This window comes from Zingiber officinale, chromosome 10B (assembly GCF_018446385.1).
Source record: "Zingiber officinale cultivar Zhangliang chromosome 10B, Zo_v1.1, whole genome shotgun sequence".
In the NCBI taxonomy this organism is placed as follows: domain Eukaryota; kingdom Viridiplantae; phylum Streptophyta; class Magnoliopsida; order Zingiberales; family Zingiberaceae; genus Zingiber; species Zingiber officinale.
This window is the reverse complement of record NC_056005.1, coordinates 1,513,579-1,536,684: the sequence shown is the minus strand read 5'-3', so window position 1 is coordinate 1,536,684 and position 23,106 is coordinate 1,513,579. Positions and strand designations below refer to the sequence as shown.

Genomic DNA, 23,106 nt, shown 5'->3' with positions numbered 1-23,106 from the left:
CCTCTTTTGACTTTTACCCTCTATCATTATCCATTTTAAGATTCTCTGGTCTCGGATCTCTAGATCAATCCTGATCCTTTTATTCATTCATTAATTGGATAAGTTAAATCCTACAAGTATCAATCCTGATCCTTTATTCATTCATTGATTGGATGGGTTGGATTCCACAGGTGAGATCCAGCCCATCCAACCAATGAATGAGTAAGAGATCAGGATTGATCCAAAAAATTATAGACCAAAGGTTCCGACCTCTTCATTACCCATTTTGAATTCAGTAATGTCAATATATTAAGAGCAATGATGTGCTTAAGAAAAAAAACTTAAGAAAAATTACAAGAATAGACACATAATCATCATTTCATTTTTGTGAGCTTTATTATTTTATGTGTCTATCCTTAAATTTTTCCTTGAATATTTTATGTGTCTATACTTAAATTTTTTTTTCTTGAACATATCATTTTTCATATATTAAATATTAGTGGTTATCCAGAGACCCGGATGATAACTAAGATGATTGGCTTAATTTTTCAACTAAGATGATTGGCTTAATTTTTACTTCACTCGGGGGCTATCAAAGCTTTTTTTTTTTTTTTGGTTGAGCTCGGGTAAATAATTAGATTTAATTATGATAATTTTTTTTCTTTTAATTACAATTACCTTACATTTAAATGAGATTAAAAGTATAAATTAAGTTTTTTCTTCTTCTTTTAAGTCAGTACCTATTTATCGTCTAAAATGGATATTTGATTAAGCATTAGTTTGGGTCGTAAAAGAAATTGTGTAACCGGATAACCGGTTCGGGTTCGCCGCCTGCAATTTAAACTCAAATCGTCAGCCCTGAACCAAACCGGTGCGGAACTCCATCGAGGAGTTTGGTCGCATAAAATATCAGACAGTCCTCGCTCATAATTCAGGTTCTGGAAACGCCTAGGTCTACCCACACCACTCTTCGGAAAGGAGTATCCAGAAGCGTGCGCTCGGCGGCTTTTAAACCTGCTCGTGCGATTAACACACCGACGCGAGGCGAAGAGATCGGAAGCGAGGTAGATTCGATGGAGAACGGCGATCCGATAATCGACCTTCGTTCCGCGGCGGAGGCTGTCGTCGCGGAAGAGGAGGATCTGGCGTCGGCGTCCGTGGCGCCGCTCCACCAGATCGAGTCCCTCTGCATGCGTTGCTTCAAGAATGTAAAATAAAATTTGTTACCTTCCCCTATTACTAAGCGGCTTGTTTCACTCTGGAGTTTCGGCTAACACTCGTCTTGTTCTACTCAGGGCACGACGAGGCTTCTGCTGACTAGGATACCGCACTTCAGAGAGGTGAATATTTAGGTGTTATTTTATCCTTTATTGCTCAATTTTTTGGTGGCATTCATGGGTTGGAGGATAGATGGTTTCCAAAGTTTCGGTTTCTTTTTACTTGCAGATTGTGTTGATGGCATTCGAGTGTCCACATTGCAACGAGAGGTAGGTTTTGTTTCAATATTTTTGTCATATAGGTTTAATTTGATGTATTTTTTTTTACTATTTCCTGAAATGATTGTTTAGGAATAATGAGGTCCAGTTTGCCGGTGAACTCCAGCCTCGAGGATGCTGCTATAGCTTGGAAATTCCTGCAGGGAACAGTGAGGTTTGCTTCCCTGTCTAAATGATTGTTACTATTCGGTTACTTAATGCCTTAATAGTTTAACACTAAATAACTGTTGAATACATCAATTTAGTATATCTTGATTTTGTCAAAATGCACAAATTATAGTACTATAAGTTCTCAAGTAGACAATTAGAATCAAGGTTTGCTGCAAAATGCACAGTGGAAATTTCTAAAGTTTACAGAAGAACAATACTCTTTCGCACTAAGGATCTATTATAGTCACACAGAATTGGGTAAACTATAAGGGATTAGGTTTACTGGCGGACTGAGGGAGATAGTGGTGGCATCTTCTCTCCGTATTATTCAATCATTCAAGTTATAATATACTACATTTTTTTTTAAAAATATTAGTTTTATGAGTATGACACTTAATATAGAAGTTTTGATAATTCTCCCTAGTACTGTTTTTTAGATCTGCCATTGACATTTATGTAAGTCTATATTACTAGTGATGTTAAAGTCATTTACTCTGATTATTATTTTATCTAAACTTTGTTTTTCCTTTTTATCCCTCAAACTCTCAATTGTACTTAGAACTTTCCATTTGCAAAATTTATTGGTCTGCCTTTAAACATGTGGATATTATCTTAACATATTTTCTTTATTTGATTATTTATTTACATTCCACCTACTTGCTTATCAATAGTGATTTCCTTTTCATTTATATTTTACAGTATCTCAAAGAAGTTGTTGTGTAAAGGAACCATTCTTTTCATATATTGATTGGGAAAATGTTTTGTCTTGTTTCGTTTCTTGTAGTATATTCATCAATTTATCATACTTTGTTGCAGATGCTTAATCGGCAAGTGGTGAAATCTGATTCTGCTATTATTAAGGTAGTCCATTTCTCTTTCGTTCTCTGTAAGTTTGCAAGATCTAGTAAATATGGACAATTGTTTAGAGATATCATGCTTTGTGTATTTTTGTATTATCATATTAAAAGCATTTGGATTATCTATCTGCTCTAGCTGATCTTGTTCCAGCAATGAAATTTTCCTGTATTGTGATTTGCAGGTTCCGGAACTGGATTTTGAGATTCCTGCTGAATCTCAACGTGGAAGACTCTCCACAGTAACTCTCTTTTCTCTCAAGATATGATTCTAGTAGTCCTTATTCAATTTATTCTACCTGTTCTGGTAAACTGTTGGTAGATATTGTTGGCTTCTTGCCGGAGTTTCAAATTCCAGTTTCTTTGTTCACTTAGAGATTGCCTTTCACTGCTATGATGGTCCCATTGACAATTTCTAAGAACTCTAAAAATGGCAGAAACATTCTTAATTCTTTTAGTGTTATCCCCGTAAGATAAGTAATACTACGAACCGCTTTCATTGAAAGCAAGTTATTGGCAAAAAGTTCTTTGTTATTTTACATAAAAATTATTACCACTGTCATCTGCTTTTATGCTGATTTCTCAAGTACATAAGACTGTGGCTATAGTGTAGTGATTTTAGCAATTTAGGTTCGCTGTTATATATATATATAACCAATTCAATGAATTTACCATTTATTAGCTACAACCGAATGAAACTTCCATATTTTAATTACGTCTGAAAATGAAATGCAACAGAAAAGACAATGTAGTAGGCATCTTTTCTTAATTTTTTTTCATATCACACGGATAGCTAGAACAATGTTAAAACATTTGTTTTTTCTATTTGAGATACCTAAATCTATTATCTCTTCTATTCTGATAGGTTGAAGGGATACTTGTTAGAGCTGCAGATGAATTAGATTCCCTTCAAGAGGAACGGAAGGTGAGATAAGGACTTCACACCTTTTAACTTCTTCATTTGGTTTAACCTATTCTTCACATCTCAATGAATCTGCTTTATGCTATGCAGAAAGTGGATCCTGTGACTGCTGAAGCTATTGATCAATTTTTGATAAAACTGAGGTCACTTGTGGCGGGAAATGTGGCTTTTACTTTTATACTTGATGATCCTTCTGGAAATAGTTTTATTGAGAACCCGTAAGAATTCTCTTCTTAGCATTGAAAATCTTAGATATGCACTCCCAAATCTTACTCTCCTACTTCTGTTGTTTCTTGCATGGAGTATCTAGATATTATGGTAAACTATTTTGCATCAAGGCTGAAAGAACTGAATCTAGCCTTTTATTTGCTTCTGCTGTTATTAACACATGCTAAAATGCCATGTCAACGCTTTGGCATGCCAATATTCATAATTTGTTTAATGTTTTATAGATGTTTCAATGTTTCTAGAACCTGCTCGAATGGGTTTTTGCTTGGTAGCAGATATAGCTTAACTCATGATGTTTCATGTAATCCAGTGAAGAATCTGTTTCTTCTAACCTCATATGTTCTTTGACTGAGATAGTGTATTATTGGTGCTGTTTAATGCAGTTGTGGCATCTTGATTCATTGTTAAAACTACCACAATTGCTGTGCGTAGTAAATTGTGGAGCCATCTCATCTGAAGTTTTAGGAAGTCAAATAAGTTTAGGAAGGAATTGATAGGTAGAATACTTTTTGGTCTTGATAGGTAGAATAGTCGAGTAACAACTATTGGCAAGTAATTGAGCTTAATATGATGGCCAATGCCACTTGCACTGCCAGGGTTAGGCATGTTGTTAAATGGTTAGTATTCTTTGCTCTATTTGGTTATTTGCAGGCACCTTTGTCTCAGGTAAGTTCCACTGCATATCATTATATTGTTCTGAATGTTGCAATATGATGGATTTTGGACTATAGTAGTAGTATCTATGGTAGCTCAATGGTCAGGATTGGAGTCGGCTTATATAATGTTCCTATCTCCCCCAAAGGGCATAATATGATCATAAACTATGATATCCTGTAATGCAATCGTAAAACTCTTTTTGGATTATTTGAAATTTGAATTCTGAAGCAGCACATTGTGGGTCTAGGATGTATAGACAGCCTCCAAGCCATCACATTTTTCTTGTTCTCAATTTGATTGAAGTTTCTTATTTTATCCTGTGCAGATTGGCTCCATCATCAGATCCCTTTCTGTCTGTTAGATATTATGAAAGGACCAGCGAGCAACAGGCATCACTGGGCTTTCTTGTTGAACCATCTCTACAGGAAGAGACTGAAAGGCAGGTTGATAGTGAAAATCATTCCAACATAAGCCAAAAAGAGCCACATGGTTCGGTTGGGGCTATTTCTGGTCAGCGTGCAATTGCCCAGGGTAAAACTGAGGAAGTTGCAGCAGCCTTGTGCAGATATTCTGCACCGGAAGAGGTATACATTTGTCTTACATGATGCACTGTGTTACTGATAATTCTTGTCATAAATTGCTCTTTATTGTAATTGCAGGTTGATACTTTACCTTCAACATGTGGGGCATGTGGGGCTAGCTGTGTCACTCGCTTTTACTCTACCAGTATCCTTTTAGTTTCTTTCTTTTATCTTTCTGATGGTACGCTTCCGTCATCATCAGCAAAAAAAAAAAAATTGCGTGCATGTGTCAAAGATTACCACACGTTTTTTAGTTGAATGGAGAGTTAGATAAGCAGTACCAAATATGGCCACCTGTCTACATTTGATCGTTTTTCATTGTTTATCCATTTAGGTTCTGTGAACTGGCAAGATTGCTCAAGCTGTTTATGCGCCCCATTTTTTATGTTCGTGCACAATATTGTAGTCCAGATATTCCATAATTGACATTTCAAAACTAATCTGGATACTAAAACTTGAGTTCACTAAGTGGACTGTTGCAAATTTAAAATGCTGTGCTGGGATGAACTAAAACATGTATCTTTATTGTTGTACTTATCACATGTTTCCTCCATCATGTATCTTCTCACAACTTAAATTTTGGTTTTAGTAACTCTGCTCTTTGTCTACCTATATTGTTTCTTGTTTTCTTAATTATTTCCTTTTGAATCTTTATTATTCTTAGCATCTTGTCATTGGTGGATTTGTGATTCCTAATCCATCTGCAGAAATTCCATATTTCCGAGAAGTTGTTGTGATGGCAAGTACATGTGATTTGTGTGGCTATCGAAGTTCTGAGGTATGATGTTCCCTCAGTTGTTCATGTGGTTAAATTAATCTCCCATCAATGGTTAGAGAATTTGTGATTTCTTTGAGTGTCTAGGTCGTGGGGTTTTAGTTGTTTTTGTATTACTATTTCTGGACGTTATATTTTCCCAAACAGTTGAAGGCAGGAGGTGAGATACCTGAAAGAGGGAAGAGAATCACATTGAGTGTGCAGAATTTCGAGGATCTTAGCCGAGATGTGATCAAGGTTAGTCTATTCATTTCCAATGGTCAAATTTTATGGTAGGACAATGTGTATCAGTCTACTCATTTCCACATGTTTTTGTGAAACTTGCATGTGGCATGCTTATTGTAAGTATCGGGACCAACACTTATGACCTGCACACATTATTCCTTGCATTAAACAGTATCGTGACTCTCGTTACTCATTAGCTTGAACATGTAGTACACATCCATTATCTATTTTTACATTTTGCACTAAGTTGTTTCACACACTCACACACACACGCACATATATACTCACGGGATAACTCTATAGCAAAGACTGAAAAACACTAATAAACTGTATTATATAGATTTGTATCTTCTGATACTGAAAAAATGTGACGTTTATTTATAAAAATTCATAAACATGCGAACATATGGGATTCAAATACACAATCGGGTGGAAAAAGGTTAATATAATTGCAAAGTGATACTAATCTTAGCCTATAGTTGTCATGATATTGCTCTTACCAAACACAAGAAAACTATCCTCTTATCTTTTATAATTTATGATTAATTGTTCGCTGATCTTTACATTGCAGCAATGTATTGAGCCACAAATTCAAATAAACATTTGACAGCATCCAGCATCTATGCTACTAAATATTAGTTTTACCAGACATTTCCACTCATTTTAGGTGAACCCATTTACATTGTGATGGTACTCCAGTGAGTTTATACAAAGTTTTACTGGAGCTTCTGCTTCTATTCAATACTGAGTTGTTCTAACTAATGTTGATTCATTGTTGTCTGAATATCAATTTCCTGCCTGTTTATAGGTGTTTTAGCAGGCTTCCTAACATGTTTAATTGCTTTCTTTTTTGCTGTATTACTTTTTTTTTCCAGTCTGACATGGCCAGCGTAAAAGTTCCTGAGCTTGAGTTGGAGCTTTCAAGTGGCACTTTAGGGGGAATGGTTACAACAGTTGAGGGTCTCATTACTCAAATTAGTGAAAGTAAGTTTTGCCTCCTCACTTTGGGTGTAGGTGGTGGAAGTGGTGGGGCGGTCAGTGATCGCCTATCGCCGAGGCGGTTGATTTCTTTTTACTATTTTTTATACATATTATTATAAATAGTTATTATTCTATATGATGTTTATGTATCAATAAACTTCATACAATACAATATAATACAATTTATATATAGTACAAATAAATATATAAATGCTACTAACAAGATATTTAAAAAAAATCATCATTACCTTTACCAAAAGCGTAAGTTTAAAATTTAAAGTTTCAATCCAACATGATAACAAGCCAACAAGACTAGAGTAAGCATAACTAATCTTTTAAATCATTAACACATGACCATCAACTACATTCATAATCCTCTCATCATCGGACTCAAAATCAACATCTTCATTCTCCTCCTCCGATGTATCTAAATCCTCATTAATTTGGATGTTCTTTGAACTCCTACTTGGTTGTATTAACTAAAAAAAGACAGCCTGGTGCACGAAGTTCCCGCTATGCGAGGTCTTGGGGAAGGATCTTTTGTACTTGGTTGTATTAACTAAAAATAAAAATTTAATCTAAATATTTTAAAATTATATATATATATATATATATATATACATAATTTTATTAGGATTTAATTAAGTTTATTTAAATTATCTCAATTATTTCTAGGAGTTGATTAAAATGATTAACTTAAAGTTATTTAATTAAACCCTAAGTTAAAAACCAACTCCAACCCTCTTACCATTGTTTCGGCCTATATAACGAGTTTGACACGTCGTTGGGATCGTGCGACGAGTCTTGATGCGTTGTCAAGATCGTGCGACGAGTCCTGATGTGTCGTCGGGTCCGAGCGACATGTTTGGGCATGTTGTTGGGCTCGGGCGACATGTTTGGGTCCGTCGTTGGGCCCAGGTGACGCGCCCAAGCTCGTGCAACGCATTTGGACTTGTTGCTTGGCCTGGGTGACACGTTCGGACTCGTCACGCAAGCATTGGAGGTGTGCTTGTGCCTAAAGCACCGCCTAAGGCAAAGGCAAATGCTTGGTGCACCGGCATTGGAGCCGCTTCGCCCTCCCACTTGTCTCGCCTCATCTTTGACCACCACCTAAAGCACCACTTAAGACAAAGGCGGTGCGGTTGATGCCTGCCTCTCACCTAGGCAGCCGCCTCGACCGCGATTTAGAACTTTTTTTCTCATTTACATTCTTGATGATTCTGATTTTACAAATTGTTCTTGCATAGATCTTGAGAGAGTACATGGATTTTCTTTGGGCGATAGTACTGATGACTGGAAAAGAAATAAATGGCAGGATTTCAAGTCCAGGCTCAGCATGGTATGTTAAATGGTGAAGATTTAGCATATTTCTTAAGTGATAACATGGGTGCCTCATTATATTCTTTTCTAATTGGTTCTTTTACCGCTCTGGTTTAGTGAGCGCAGTTTTTTTTTCAAGTAAATCTTCCTCTTTGCCTATGCATATGTATATTGACTTACTCATTCTCTCTCTCTCTCTCTTTCGTGTAGCTTTTGAGTTTAGAAAAACCTTGGACGCTTATAGTTGATGATGCACTGTCCAGTTCATTTGTTTCTTTTGTCACCGATTCCTTGGAGGATGACAAGCAGCTTTCTGGTTCGTTACTTAATTTCCATTCACGTGGAGTTCACTTTTTACTAGATTTCGCGTACTGATTTTACTGATCGATTAGTATGCACATATTATGCTAACGTTATATTGTCATGTTTGGTTCCTATGCCAGTGGAGGAGTATGAAAGGACTTGGGAGCAGAACGAGGAGTTGGGTTTGAATGACATGGACACATCACAAGCGGATACAGCTTACAGAACAGAAGCAGCAGAACGTTGATGTTCTTACCTTAGGAAAACCTTTCATTGTCATTAAAGTCAGGAAATTTAACTGTCTGTTAGTGTCAGCCGCATGCTCATACAAATATAATAACTTTAAATATGTTTCTACCTAAATAAAATTATATTATTTTTAGTTTTAATATAGTTAATTTAAAAGTATAATGTGTGTATGACATAATAATACGCTTGGATTATGATTAAAAAATTGCAAATAATGTATTGTTTTCTAACTTTGTTATGGATTTTAACGTGCCTAATGTAGACGCTCTAAGTTTGTGAATTTCATATTTTGTAAATATAAATAAAAAATAATAATTCTATTTAATCTTATTGATTATCCGAGATCGAAGTTTTTTATTGTTCATAAAGGTAAATTAAGAAGTCAGTATATTTTGATTATGATTTTTTGTTTGAAGGAATAATTTTTATAAATACGTTGTAATTGGGGTTGTTGTAATTGGGGTTTGAATTATGAATGTTTGAATGATAATTTAAATATTTTATTGTGATATCATAATCTTAAATATAAATAAGATCTTAACAGCCGTGGTTGCTTCTCATTAATTTATTTCTAAAAATGCAATAAAAACTATTTGATTTACAATAGCGACAGACGTAGACGTATCACAGTTCGAATGAAGATTAAACTAAGGGAATCCACAAATGAAACTCCTCCATTGTGACGTGGCAATGTGGTAACGAGGGAATGCACAGTGGGATCCACCATGAAGGAGTAGGGTTTCCAAATTTGGACCGTAAAAATGAAAGTACTTTCCACACCCGGAATTCTACCTACTTTGTTACCTCTTCGTCAAGCCGTTAGAAGCGGTCTCAAACTAGGGTCCCACTCTGTTCTTCTACCCCTCGTTGATTAACGTGGCGGGTAGGAACAAGAGTAAACGTTAGTCCGATTTTCTGAGATTCCGTTTGTGGGTCGCGGATCAGGTTGTGCCCCTGCCGAATAGGAGGGACGCGTGGGTGATTTACATGAAACGTGATAAGCGATGAATGGATTAGATGCATGCTTTTAAAATGGATCGTTGAATTAGAGTGATCATTTGATCTCATTTGACGGAGCTAAGTCGATGTGGGATGACAATTGGCACTTGGCATTGCCCAAAACGGACAGATTCATCGAAGAGAAGCTCAAGGGAAGCAAAGGCGCGTGTGGTAGTCGTTGGGTGGGCGACGGGGCATGCCGACCGCCGCCGCCGTACAAGCTCGGGTACTGCTCTTCCCGCGGCTCCGACCTCCTCCTCCTCCTCCGCCCCTCCCGCCGCTCGCTATCCGAGGGAGCTTCCTTCAGTTCCGGCTCTCTCCGTCAAGGCTTCGATTCAGGCCTCGCCCACTTGTCCTCGTCGCCGCATCCACTGGGTCATCCTTCGATGACATCGATTCCCACAGCAGCTCCTCCAAGGTTGGATGTTGTTTCAGTTTTTCCCTCTCTCTCTGGAATTATCGGACGCCATCTGCTTGTTGAACCTTGTCGCGTTAAATTAAAGAGCGATATGTAAATTTCAGTTCTCGCTTTTTTTTCATCACGATTTGAAATTTATATCAGAACTAGAATCTTTCACGGATCTCAGGTTCTAGGTGAGATCATAAAAAACAAAGATGATTATTCAGGAGCATAAAGATGATTTTGTCATCGGAGCGACTTTATTCTGAAAGTATCTTCTTGTGGATTAAGTATTAACATATCCACTTTTTGTCAAGAAAATTATCTGGAAATAGTTGTTTTTGTATGTCTATGTTAAGATGTAAATGGAGCTTGTTGGTATGGGAAAATAGAGAAGTTTGAGGTAGGTTATATGCTGATGTATTGGTATAACGTCGGAGGACTTGGGACATTGAGATCGAATTGCTTACAAATAGAAATTTCAAAGGTAGCCGGCACATCTCAAACTATATGTTCTGAGTTGTTTCCTGGTTTTGCTATTGTTATAATCTAACAGTTTGAGTTGTTTTTTATGTATCCTTGTGCCCTCCAAAACTTATACTTTTGTGATGAACTCTTTAATATGCCAATTAAGTTTACTTTTGTGTTCCCATGAACTGTATCTTTTTTAAGGGGAATTTTCTGAAACTAATCAACTTTTGCATTTCAGAATTCCATCATCCTAAATTTGGTTCAAGAGATAGAGCCTTTGGATGTGAGCCTTATTCAAAAGGATGTTCCAGCCAATACAGTGGATGCAATGAAGAGGACTATTTCAGGCATGCTTGGTTTACTACCATCTGATCAATTTCAAGTCCATATAGAAGCCTTATGGGAACCACTTTTCAAGTTACTCATTTCTTCTATGAAGACAGGGTAAACTAATAATGCAAAGCTACCTGCTGTAATTTTGATAATTTTGGCATACAGTATTTGAAAAGCATGTTCTTTCTTTGGCAGTCAGTGGTATATAGCACAGTCATAATAAAAAATGCTGACTATACAATATACATCTAATTGGTCCATCTACGGTTAAAATTCTAAGAGTCAGAACTGTGTATTTTCAATTAATTTTCTTGGTGGAACCAACAAAAAAGAAAAGTTGGATGTTTGGGCTAGTTGTAAGGACCGATGCATTTCTGCATCCAACCATCAGAGACTTCATTACCAGTTACGTATTTGTATCCAAACTGTTGCTGTAGTATGAATCACCTTTTAATATTTCACTATTCTTTTAGTTTAACATGTTTACCAGTAAAAGTTTTCATTATCAAAATATTGTTTTTTTTAACAAAAGCAGATTCCATACTTTACAAAAAAATTGACGTTGTACATTTCCAACTTTTGTCATACAATTATTGCCTTGGAGATTACTTCAGTTTTTTATTTATGTTGCAGGTACACTCTGCGCAGTGCTGAATATAGACTATACCTTGAAAGAAATCTAGATACCATTGAAGGCGACACTGAAAAAGAAAAAACATCAACTTTGGAGGAAAATAACTCTGAGATTTCGTTTGATAGGTCTTCAAAAATATCTAGTTCTCCTGGAAGAATCAATGTTCATCAAAATCATGAAAAAAAAGATCAAGCATCACCCACAGATATGATCAATATCAGCAACCTTGGGGAGTTAACAACTGAAGTTCAAGAATACATATCCTCCCTGCAATCTCATATAAATCTTGTAGAAAAGGTATTAAGACCGCTTATTTCTTTTAATAGTGTTATTGTCATGGAAAAATGTGAAACTACATGGAGAGGATTAAACATCACAAATCTCTTCTTGATAATAGCCTTCAAGTTCATAATGAATTCAATAATAGATACTAGGCTACATCAATTCACATGGGCATCCATTAACATTTATCATGAATCATGTTTCCAATGATCTATGATCTCCAAGATTTTTCCATTTTGGTTTGCTGTATCCTATTGTGTTTACAGGAGCTGCATGACATGAAAAGGAGAAATTCTGCCTTGCACATGCAACAGTTTGTTGGAGAGGAAAAAAATGATTTGTTGGACTATCTCAGATCCTTGCAACCTGAGAAGGTTAGTTAATAAAATTTCTATATTTGTTTATATTTTTTTTACAAATATTTGGTGTAGCTAAGCCCAGCTTGTTAATTATTATGTATCTGGCCTTGGATTCTATAAAGTTGGCTAGTAATACCTCATTATACAGATAGCACAATCCTTTTTTCCAAACTGTAGCCTTGCCCACAGCTTGCATTTATATTAGTTCAGCTACATACATGGATAACAAATTTTTTTTTTTTTAACTGTAGCTTAGCCGACCTCCCCTAGTGGAATAAAACTTGGTGTTTGTTGTTGTTGTAGCTTAGCCGATTTCACATAGTGGGATAAGGCTTGGTTGTTATTGTAGCTTTGCCTACAAGCTTGCTTTGCTGCAAACTACCTATTCAGTATTCATCTATTTTTTTACCATGCATTGTGAGTTGATAAAGTAGGTTCTACTAACGGAATATTGGCATAAAAGTAAATTTACTACATATGTTAGTTTAATTCCAAATAAAATATATGTGTTTAGTCAATCATTTATGTAAATCAGCACACTGTACACCAAAGTAATTGTGTTTGTGTGCATATACAAGTCCTAAACACTGAAGCTGGGCATTTACCTATGGATGTACCCAGGAGATTTCCCTAAACTTGAATAAAGTTGAAATGATAACATTTGGAAAAATCATGAAAGATACCTGAAGGTTATTACTATTTTAGTTGTATATTTCCTACTCTTCTTCCATGCTGCTGAACCATCGCCAGGCACAAAGAATTACCTATTGGGAATGTTTTGAGGAACATATGTTACAACTGTTATAACAAGGCATTTTCTTTCTAGGTTGCTGAACTTTCAGAACCAACTTGTCCTGGTGTAGAAGAGGCAATCAATTCAGTTGTGCACGGCCTCCTTGCAATTCTTTCTCCAAAGATGCAGTCCAAACCCCCCGATCCCTCTGACAATCCAACAGGTGGAACCTTAGGAGTTGGTAAAGATGACTGTGAAGAACTTGTTGAGAACACTTCCATACAATTTCAGCCCCTTATATCTGTCCCCCGGGATTATCTTGCACGCCTTCTATTCTGGTACTACATATTGTTTTTATCTTCAGGAGCAATTTTTTTTTATCAAGTCAGTGAACTTGGATGATTTTTTTTTTCCAATTTAGTTTCTCAAATTTATGGTGTTGAAGTGCTGTAACTGAATTAAATTTTGTTTTTAAGAAGGGTGTGTAACAAAAGCACCCCCCTTTTTTTTCATGCATAGTGAAGATGACCAAATCTACTGTCAGGACTCAAAACTTTGAGATGAAACTATAACAAGTTTTCTTGAATTTAGAAGTTAAATCGAATATATTCTAAATCTAAAAGCTGAATTCTAAATCTGAAAGCTGAATTGAGATGAAGGTCAAAGTTCAATCTCTATATGTAACTTTACCTATAGTTTCTATGCTTTAACATTCATCTTGAACCTTTGTCTTGCTGTGGCTTTCTTAGGTGCATGCTATTGGGTCACCACATCAGAGGCCTCGAATACCGTCTTGAGCTGATGGAACTTCTGACAGTCTCGGCTGATTCACAAACTGTATGGCAAGAAGACGATTCAGTTGCTTAACAATGCTTATTTGGTTCAGTAGAGAAGAACATATGATGGAAGTATTCATGAACCCTTGAGTAGCCCAGGTAAATCACTGTAGTTAAGCATGCGCAAGTTCATTATGCTACAGCAGCAACCATTTGGAAATTGAAGATGGTCTCTGGATTTGGTGGTTCTAGGAATGCGCTTGTCAAATATCAACCTTTGTAATTTTGATTTCCATTCTCAAAGTTAAGTTGCATCTGTTCATTTCATTTTATTTGTACTGTGTTCTTATTTGTTGCAAATTATAGTGATGATGTTTTTTGAACTCTTGGTTGATATTTTAGATCAGTGGTATTTTGGATTCCAACAAATTGTTATCCCTTTTTTAAAAAATAATTATCAACTGATATTTTTAAGGGCTAAAAATCAAAAGTCAGGGTGTTTTTTTTCCTCATTTTGATTTTTTATTAAAATGACATCCTACGTTATTTTTGAGTCGTATATAGTTTCCCAATTGTCTTTTAGTATTATTTGTATTATTATTTCATGTCTAAATTTGTGTCAGACATGTTATTCAGTTTTATATAGGGATGACAATAAATTTGATCAAACGAGTTACTGGATAGGTTTAAATCCGTTGATCGAATTTAGAAACGAGTTCGGTGTGGATTACGAGTTTCAATAATTATCTGCCTCAAATATATATATAATAATAATAATTTATATTGTTGACTTATATTTTTATTTTTTAAGTTTAGTGAGTTGGCAGATTCAACTCGCTATGAATTCACTGAGTTTTGAGCGGGATCGGGGTGGATTGAAAAATTAAGTAGGGTGTGTCCGGGTTCGGGTCTATTTTTTTTTTTTGGTGAGATCGATTATGGGATTGTCCTAACTCGGTCTAAACCCATCCCGTTGTCATCCCTAATTTTATAATTATTATAACATATATTTAACCTCTTTAAAAATGTTTACTTTGTAACATATATAAAATTGTAGTTGTTATAACTGTTGTAATAATTATTAAACAGTAACTGTTAGAATTTGATTTACTCATCTAATATTTACATTGTAATAATTATAAAATCATAATTACTATTTAGGTGGAAGATAATAATAAGAATATTATTAAATAGTAATAAAGGACAATTGAGGCATTGTATACGATTGAAGAGTGGGTTGAGACGTCTTTTTTTATAAAAGTTAAGGAGTCGTTGTAAGATGATTTGGAAAAGAAGAGTGACTTTTGATTTTTACCATATTTTTAATATTGACAGTGAATTCATTTTACTATTTTATTAAAAATCTAGATCATTTTGTAATTAATTTTGATGAAGTTTAAAATAAAATTATATTAATAATTTTTTTCTATATTAAAAATAATTTTAAAATTTATTAGTAATTTTCTCGTTATTTTTTATATAAAAATATGTATTGTCATTGTTCTCTTTAGTGACTTTAGTCCCACGTCTTAGTGTCAGTGCAATCATGCTTTAAAGAAGAAATTTCGATGATTGACAATTATTTAAATTTAGACTAATACATTGGATCTAATATGAGTTTTGGGTTCGCAGGACTAAGAAGGTTGAGGACCAGATTCCTGGCAAGAGAAACCCTTGTAGGTCAGAAGACCGAATGCAAGACAAGAGAAGTCCAAGGAGGTTTGGAGACCAGATCTTTGGCACAGGAGAAGTCCTTGTAGGTCGGAAGACCGGATGTAAGGCAAAAGAAGTCCAGGAAGATGAGAACAAGATTCTTGATGAGGCAATTAATAATCAACTAAAGCAAGTGTGTTAATCGATTAAGAAAAATGTTAATTGATTAAAAGGGTGTTAAGCAATTAATCTAATCACTTAACAAACCTTCTATTTGAAATAGAAGGTTTCCTAATCGATTACAGTAAACGATTAGGAAACTGTAAGCAATTGAATCAATCACTTATGGTGTCATTTTGCTTCTAACAAAATGCTTCTGCTCGAAGCTTAAGTGATTGGCTCAATCGATTAAGAGATATTCTGTTCGAAAACAGAATAATTCCTAATCACTTAAGCTAGTCGATTATCCTAATCTTAATCGATTATGGTAATTGATTTGGAAGAGTCATGTAAATGAAATACACACCAAATCGACTACTTTAGTCGATTAACGCTTGGTAATCGACTAAGATCACTTCTTAATCGATTAAGATTTACAAAACGATAAGAAAAATGGCTCATTCTTGACGGTTTAAGAACATCCGAAGAGCTTGTTTGAACACAACTATTCTATTATGATCAAGTGTTTTTCATTGCTCTCCAGTGCTCAAGCTCAAGTTTAACTTCAAATGCTAAAGCTCTCACTAGTACTACAATCTCAAGTCACTCAAAGAAGAAGAAGGTGTACTCAAAACCCTAATCTCTTGACTTCTTCTTCCTTGTGAGGTCTTATGTTCAAAGGGATTTGTAGAAGATTGTGTAAGATTTCTCCACCTTTGGTGTTGATCTAAGAAGGAGAAGTTTCATAGTACAAAATGTGACCGTAGTGTGAAACTTTGGATTAGTCACCTCAAAGAGGTAGATACCAAGTAATATAAGGAGTTAGCATTGTCTTCAAGTTTCCATTGCACAAAATCAAGTTAATCAAGAAATTGAAGTTCGTCATTCACCCCTCCTCTAGCTCAACCGGACCTAACACTTAGGACTAATAACACCGCGAACGGAGAAGTTTTTATAAATACCTTGGGTCAATAATATTAGAAAGCATGCATTTCTTGACCTTTTTGCTAAGATATATTTAAGTGTAATATATATTTTTATCAGTTTAATATCTAGTATAAAAAATTAAATTATTTTTTTTTTTGAGAAAGAGTCTATTACACTAATGCATGAATCTAATTTATAGGTCTCAGATACTAATTTATGTGTATTTATACATTATATTACACATGTAATCCTCACGTTATATTAATGTATGGGCCTAATCTCTCCTTACTATGTTTAATTTATGTGATTTATGAATTTAAAATACTAATTTATTTATATTTATGTATTATATTACATATACAAGCCCTGTGTTAGATTACTGTAATGGACTTGGTACGGAATCTCAATAACTTTTTGCTAATTTCTAGTGTGGTTTCAAATTCTTCAAATACCCCTAAGTTTTAAATATTTATTATTTCACTCATAACAACCAAACATAGTGTGCATTGAACAAAAGTAAACTTTGGGGACCAACAAGCAAGTTTTTCTATAAAGTTTTGGGTAAACTTAACTACTAACTGCTGCTGCATACTCAATCGCTGCACGTGCATTAAGCATGCTAGGGGGTGGCTGAATGCGGCAATCGCTAGGTTTGGGTGTATCTGGTAACGTCAAACAAAAGAAAGGATAAGACATCTGGGAACCGATTGCATCGGTCGGCGACATGGCGGAGTGGGCCGGCGCGTCGGAGAGCGATCTGAAGGAGGCTGAAGCAGAGCTGCTGCCGGAGGGGCGGAGTGGGTTGCGGATCAAGGGTTGGCTCGTCGAGTCAAGCAAGCGCCCCATCCTTGGCTCTCTCGCCCGTGAGGAGTACGTCAATTCAGAACAATCTTTTTCCAGTCTCTCTTTTTTCGGGTTTTTAATACTTATCGAGTTGCGTTTGTGTGTACGACACAGGGTGATCTTAGCATAACGCACTAAAATCATCAAATGTAAAGTTGCTATTCAAGGATTAGTTTTGCAGTTTGCGCATGAAATTGACTTCAATAAGACCAATAATATACATGGATCTCACAGATAGGTCAGGTCGGCGTGGATCTCTGTAATTATCGTTTGACGGTACGAGTGATGCTACAATGTAATCCAAGATGCCATCCTGTCATGGCTATGAAAGCACTTGGGTTTTTATACTTTTTTATTACGTTCTTATCACTATTGCCTGGGATCCTGTACTGTAAAACTAATTTCAAAGAAGGAAAATAATTTCCAGTTAAAGTCATGCTTATTTATTAACATTAGTGTGATAACCCTTCGGATATGCTCATGAGATGATGCAAGCTTCTATTACTCATATGCAATTTGACTTCAAAATTTGATTTTGCTTCAGGTTGGAAAAAGAACTGGGAGTGTCACACTTACCGGAAATGGTGTTTGGAGGAAGTGCTTTATGTCTTTTGCATGAAGGAAGTGGTGTTAAGTTGCACTATAATGCAGTTGATGCTCTAAAGGGTTGGATGGAAGAAGCACTGCCACCAGTTGAAGTCCCAGCTGCTGCAAAATGGAAATTTAGAAGGTCAATAGTCTTTATTTATTTCAATCGTGTGAGTTCAAAGTTTGCAGTTGCTCATGACCAACTTCCATATGCCTTAGTGCTTAAAAGTTTCTACAATAATGCTATCCATGATCCTCAGAAACATGTGTAATTTTACAGTCTTTAACTCTTGCAGCAATTTTAAATTTTTTATTTGAGATTTTTTTAAACTTAATTCCTTGATCCTATATCCGTTGTTTTTTCTGTAATTTCCATATTTTATTCTATTTACACTGTTGAGCAGTATTTGGTCATGAAAATTCTATTATACTTTCAATCTGTTTCATATTAAGGATAAATGAACTTCATATTAAAATATGTTTCTGCAAATCCATTCTTGAATGACCTAATTGAAAACTATAGGGGGATGCCTTACTTATGCCTTTTCTTTTCAGTAAACCGTCACAGCAAGTGATTCTAGACTATGATTACACATTTACAACACCATACAGCGGAAGTGAGACACTAGATACAGAACCAGAAAAGGTTTGCTTAATTCTTCTGTATTTTTTTTGAAGTAGAAATTTATAGTCAGAATCATGTGAATTCTGGAGTTCCCTAATTGAGGTTTTGAATGGGAAACATTTCTGTGTAAGCTAGAACTTTAGATCACCAATAAAATTTTGTAGAGAAAAACTAACCTTGAACTAATATCCATGAAAAAACCTCAGTTTCAAGAAGGCTAATTGTTTCTAGCTGGCTTACTAAGATTGTAATAATTATTTATATTAGTGACTCCATGAGGATCTGTTATTGGTAGATACTCAAGGAAGCCAAATTTGCCACTCTCTTCATGAGCTCAGCAACCTCCAGTCCAATGTCACCAAGCCCCTCCTCTTCCCACCCTCCTTAATCCTTCATAATGCCGTTATCAAATATGTCTTTTCCCTCTGCCATAGCTTGCTACTCAAAGCCACCACCCCACATATCCAATCATCCTCGCACTTGTGACGCTTCAAGAGAGAAGACAGACAAGGAGGGGAAGAATCATAACAAGTTTCTCCCCAATCCACTCCTTGTGTGATAACAACTCATAATAAAACAATCAAATAGATTCAGTTCATTTTAATTTTTGGATAAATTGATTTTCTTGGGTTGAACGCCGATTTAAGACTAACAATGAACCTCAATTTAGCCTATTACATTCCCTAATGATCACTAAGTGACCATTTAAGACTAATTTTAACATAACTTACTCTGCCAATTTAAATTTAACTAATCAACTAGCCATAATAATTGGTTTAATTAAATACTATAGTATAATATAGTTATTTATCTGACTCATTAGCCTAATTCGAACTAGTTTACACAGCTTGAGAGAGACTTAGAGAGAGGTAGTGAGAATCAAAATGCATCTTTCACTGTGTTTATCTTGTAATGCAGACAAATCCTGAAGAATACCATAGACTTTATTGGCAAGAGTGTGATGAACAAATTGATCTGACTGTATTATCAAAAAAGGAACCAATACTGTTCTACAATGAGGTTGGTACAAGCTATACTGAATAAAACATATATGCTATTTTTTATGTTCTGATATTTTTATTGCAAGTGGTTTCTGACTTGGCCATGTAAGTAGAATTTAGTGAATAGATATTTTGAGAACTGATGTTATCATCGAATGCATGCTGATCTGTTAGTGATTGATGTATCTAATCTAGGTAGTCTTATATGAGGATGAGTTGGCTGATAATGGAGTGTCACTTTTAACTGTGAAAGTGGTAATGCCTATGGCTCTTTTTTTACTTTTTCAGAACCTGTACTTTACTGCAGTATTGAATGCTAATATGTACCATTTTCTATCAAACTCGTAGAGAGTCATGCCTAGTGGCTGGTTTCTTCTGCTGCGCTACTGGGTGAGTTTATGACATCATTTTATTTACTTGGGTGTACTTGAAGTGAAATGTTTTCCTTTTATTATACAGCTTATTTTCATATTTTCCACTTTAGCCTACATTGTATTGTCATCTAGAACTCCACTATAACTATAATTCCTGTATAGAGATTATGACCAAAAGTTCTAGGTTTTGGAATAGGTACTCATGAATGATAATAACAAAGTTTGTTGCTTCTATGAAGTTGATAGCTTTCATGTGTTATATTTTAGAGTCATGCATTCATGATAATGCATTTTAATAGACATGCACCCATGAAAATAGAAAATTTCTTTGTGCAAGATGATGAATTGTTAATTGTACAATATATTGTGCCTTGTTACTTATGGTACTATCATATTTTTTTAGGTCTAAGATTGCCAAAGTGATTCTATGACTGGCTTGGTTTCATTCAACATATTTAACTTTTCTCCATCTGTTCCTTCTCCATTCATATGTCTGTGTTTATCTATCTAATTCAGATGCTCTCCAGTAATATAGGAGAGTGAGTCCTCTCCAATTTCTCTCATTTTTTGATCCATTAATTCATGGATTGCTGGAAAACACAGTGCTTTTATTGTGATTGTACAGTTTTTGTGCTAGTGAAATAGTAGGTTCCCATAGTTTGCTGTGATCCTAGATTGTAAGCCGGCCATGGTATTGCATCTTGGCTAGTACTGAAGCTTTTTCATCAATCTCCTATACTCATGCAAGCCTTCATCTTTTCTGTTTTCTGTATAAGTTCAGATTTTCATTGTAGTGGTGCCCATATAATTTCCACAGTCCCTTTTATTTAAACTTAAGTCTGTTACTTTTCCTTTTACTAAAATGGGAGCTGACAATCATTGTGGTGAGTTGTGACTGCTTAGAACTTTCTTTTCCTACCTATTCGATGAAATTTGGCTGTGAAACTTGAATGTGGAATCTTCTAATTGGTTTGCCAAGTAACTCCTTGTTAACTACAATTGTCTCCAGTATCACGTGGCTTCTTTAAACAAAATTGGACTTCATAAGCTATTAGATCTGTACATGGCGTCTAGCCACCATATATGTGATGGTAAATGATAAAACTAGGAAGTTATACGACTAGCAGTGGCCTAGGAGACATCTGAAATCTTCAATATCATTGATAGTGCTTGTTTATTCCTTCTAATTGTGACCTGGGTTTATTTTGATTTTTCTCGTTCTCTACATTCTGAGTCAATTGTGCTTACAGCTTAGAGTTGATGGAGTACTGATGAGGTTAAGGGATACTCGAGTATATTGTGCCTTTTCCAGTGATGACAAGGAAATGCCGGTGATCATCAGAGAAATCTGCTGGAGAGAAGCTACTATTCACAGTTTATCTACTGTAAGATTTATATTTTCATAAAGTACATAATTTCTATGAGATAACTTTTGCTTTCTGTTTAATAGCTGTTATACTTAACCAAACAGTTAAGTGTTCTTCATAATATCGAGCCCTTATTCAGCCTTATGAGTTTAACAGACATTTGCTATATATTTTAAAATGAAAATTTACATGTGGAAATATATGGTTGATGCAAGCAATAATAAAGCTAACAATTACTTATTATACTTGTTCATTTTCTTTAGATTTTTTACCTATCCCTTCTCAAGGACAAGGACAGATTTGAACATGCAGCCCGTCCTGATTTCATTTCCCTACTTTGAATGTGCAGAAAGGCTTTCCTTCTGATTCCACTGCATACATGGATCCAAATCTTATCAGTCAGAAGCTCCCCATAATCAAACACAAATCCCAAAGGCTGATCCTTTCCAGGTAATGTATTTTAAATAATGAATTGCATAATATTTTTTTTCTGAAAACTTTTAGCTCCCCGAGTGCTAAGTTTTTGACTTGTTTCCTCTCCTTTGATGATTCCTCTGTTAGGGTTAGAATGGATTCATTGTTTCTTAATAAGCTCACCATGTATAATACCAATAAGCTGACCATGCATACCGACTAATCCTTGGGTGACCGGACTGCCCCTTGGAAGTTTTCCATCGGCCAATGGGATAAATCGGAAAGTACTTATGGAGGCCCTTTTAGACGGCCAGCTTTCTTAGGCCCGCTTCTTATTGGAGGAAAAATCTTCTACAGTGCGCCACAAGATTCGAACCTTAGATCCCTTAGATCCCTTGGTTATCTGTTAGAGGGCCTAACCATTTGAGAGGGAAAAAAAAGTTGGCCATGCATAATTCCTACTGATTATTATCTTTCATTAGGGATACACCGTTAATTTTGACATACATATCCATCAATTCTAGAGGTTTTCTATATTCTTTTAACATTCAAAACCCGTCCCTTTAAAATCAGATAGAATATAAAAAATGATCCATCTTTTTCATTTACATTTGTATTTTTCTGGTCATCTATCTTTCCTTTTTCTTCTTTCCATATATTCATAGATTCTCAAAGAGAAGTCAGAAGACCAAATTTTGGACTGTTAAAAGAATGGATGTTTTAGCTTCTCCTTTGACAAATGAGAGGGATAGAAATATTTGAATAACTCAAAATAGGAAATTAACTAATTAGTTATAGAAAAAGTAATTTACCCTTTTCATTTATATTTGCTCAAGGAGACAACTCGAATGATAATTTTCTTTTCCCTCCCTCCCCCTTATATTTTTGTTTCTTTTTGCACGACAAACTCAACCTCTCAATTTATCATAATAACATCTTAAGGCCATAAAAGTATACTTCATTTTTAAGCTACGTGACTTGGTAACATATCGGTCTACATTTTATTTCTGCCTTAACTTGGAGGTTTGAAAGATTAATTGTAACCTTATTTTGATAAGAACTTTTATCACCATCCTTTTTGTCGTGAAACTTGATTCCTTGAGTTTATACTTCTATGCAGGTCTGCCGATTAAAGATGGCGGAGTGGAGATTGCTGACAACTTGATGAACTCGCACCGTATTCCAATATCCTCTCCCGTACGCTAGATTATTCGATGGATAGGATGATGATCAAATTAAACAGCCACACAGCTTTTTTTGTCCATATTAGTTTATCATTTCGCTCTTTAAAATGTAAACCTGTTTCGTTTGCAATTCTCTTTCTAAATGCAAATTATGTGATATGACTGTCTGCAGTAGTTGCTTACGTGAACCAGTTCATTCAAGCCATCTTAGACTTGGGCTAGCCAGTCGTTATACAATACTGAAATTGAAAATTTTCTGTTTAA

At 35.3% G+C, this 23,106-nt stretch overlaps 3 protein-coding genes across 3 annotated transcripts; all 3 read left to right on the top strand.

Annotated features, from left to right (window-relative positions):
* The first annotated feature begins 904 nt into the window (after window positions 1-904).
* LOC122029459 (zinc finger protein ZPR1-like) lies at window positions 905-8,879 on the top strand. Its single transcript, XM_042588447.1, has 16 exons — window positions 905-1,187; window positions 1,275-1,319; window positions 1,426-1,466; window positions 1,548-1,629; window positions 2,442-2,486; window positions 2,665-2,721; window positions 3,345-3,404; window positions 3,492-3,619; window positions 4,612-4,870; window positions 4,946-5,012; window positions 5,575-5,645; window positions 5,790-5,879; window positions 6,743-6,851; window positions 8,096-8,187; window positions 8,379-8,484; window positions 8,612-8,879. Exons 1-16 carry the CDS (start codon window positions 1,053-1,055, stop codon window positions 8,716-8,718), a joined length of 1,494 nt encoding a protein of 497 aa, XP_042444381.1. The 5' UTR covers window positions 905-1,052; the 3' UTR covers window positions 8,719-8,879.
* A 944-nt stretch (window positions 8,880-9,823) lies between these two features.
* Window positions 9,824-14,090, top strand: LOC122029306. Its single transcript, XM_042588243.1, has 6 exons — window positions 9,824-10,137; window positions 10,829-11,034; window positions 11,557-11,854; window positions 12,106-12,213; window positions 13,025-13,269; window positions 13,681-14,090. The coding sequence occupies exons 1-6, from the start codon at window positions 9,916-9,918 to the stop codon at window positions 13,796-13,798; spliced, it is 1,197 nt and encodes a 398-aa protein (XP_042444177.1). The 5' UTR covers window positions 9,824-9,915; the 3' UTR covers window positions 13,799-14,090.
* A 2,937-nt stretch (window positions 14,091-17,027) lies between these two features.
* Window positions 17,028-22,999, top strand: LOC122029307 (TIP41-like protein). The gene is made up of 9 exons (XM_042588244.1): window positions 17,028-17,316; window positions 17,834-18,019; window positions 18,433-18,523; window positions 19,421-19,522; window positions 19,699-19,758; window positions 19,852-19,893; window positions 21,128-21,262; window positions 21,594-21,694; window positions 22,779-22,999. Exons 1-9 carry the CDS (start codon window positions 17,171-17,173, stop codon window positions 22,789-22,791), a joined length of 876 nt encoding a protein of 291 aa, XP_042444178.1. The 5' UTR covers window positions 17,028-17,170; the 3' UTR covers window positions 22,792-22,999.
* Window positions 23,000-23,106: the final 107 nt, after the last annotated feature.

Bases quoted from the DNA above. Each gene is read 5' to 3' on its own strand.
- LOC122029459 (XM_042588447.1), top strand. From the start codon at position 1,053: ATGGAGAACGGCGATCCGATAATCGACCTTCGTTCCGCGGCGGAGGCT. The intron at 1,467-1,547 runs GTAGGTTTTGTT...ATGATTGTTTAG, and splicing joins TGTCCACATTGCAACGAGAG to GAATAATGAGGTCCAGTTTG. The intron at 8,485-8,611 runs GTTCGTTACTTA...TTCCTATGCCAG, and splicing joins GGATGACAAGCAGCTTTCTG to TGGAGGAGTATGAAAGGACT.
- LOC122029306 (XM_042588243.1), top strand. From the start codon at position 9,916: ATGCCGACCGCCGCCGCCGTACAAGCTCGGGTACTGCTCTTCCCGCGG. The intron at 12,214-13,024 runs GTTAGTTAATAA...TTTTCTTTCTAG, and splicing joins GATCCTTGCAACCTGAGAAG to GTTGCTGAACTTTCAGAACC. The intron at 13,270-13,680 runs GTACTACATATT...TGGCTTTCTTAG, and splicing joins CTTGCACGCCTTCTATTCTG to GTGCATGCTATTGGGTCACC.
- LOC122029307 (XM_042588244.1), top strand. From the start codon at position 17,171: ATGGCGGAGTGGGCCGGCGCGTCGGAGAGCGATCTGAAGGAGGCTGAA. The intron at 17,317-17,833 runs GTACGTCAATTC...ATTTTGCTTCAG, and splicing joins GGCTCTCTCGCCCGTGAGGA to GTTGGAAAAAGAACTGGGAG. The intron at 19,759-19,851 runs GTAATGCCTATG...TCAAACTCGTAG, and splicing joins CACTTTTAACTGTGAAAGTG to AGAGTCATGCCTAGTGGCTG.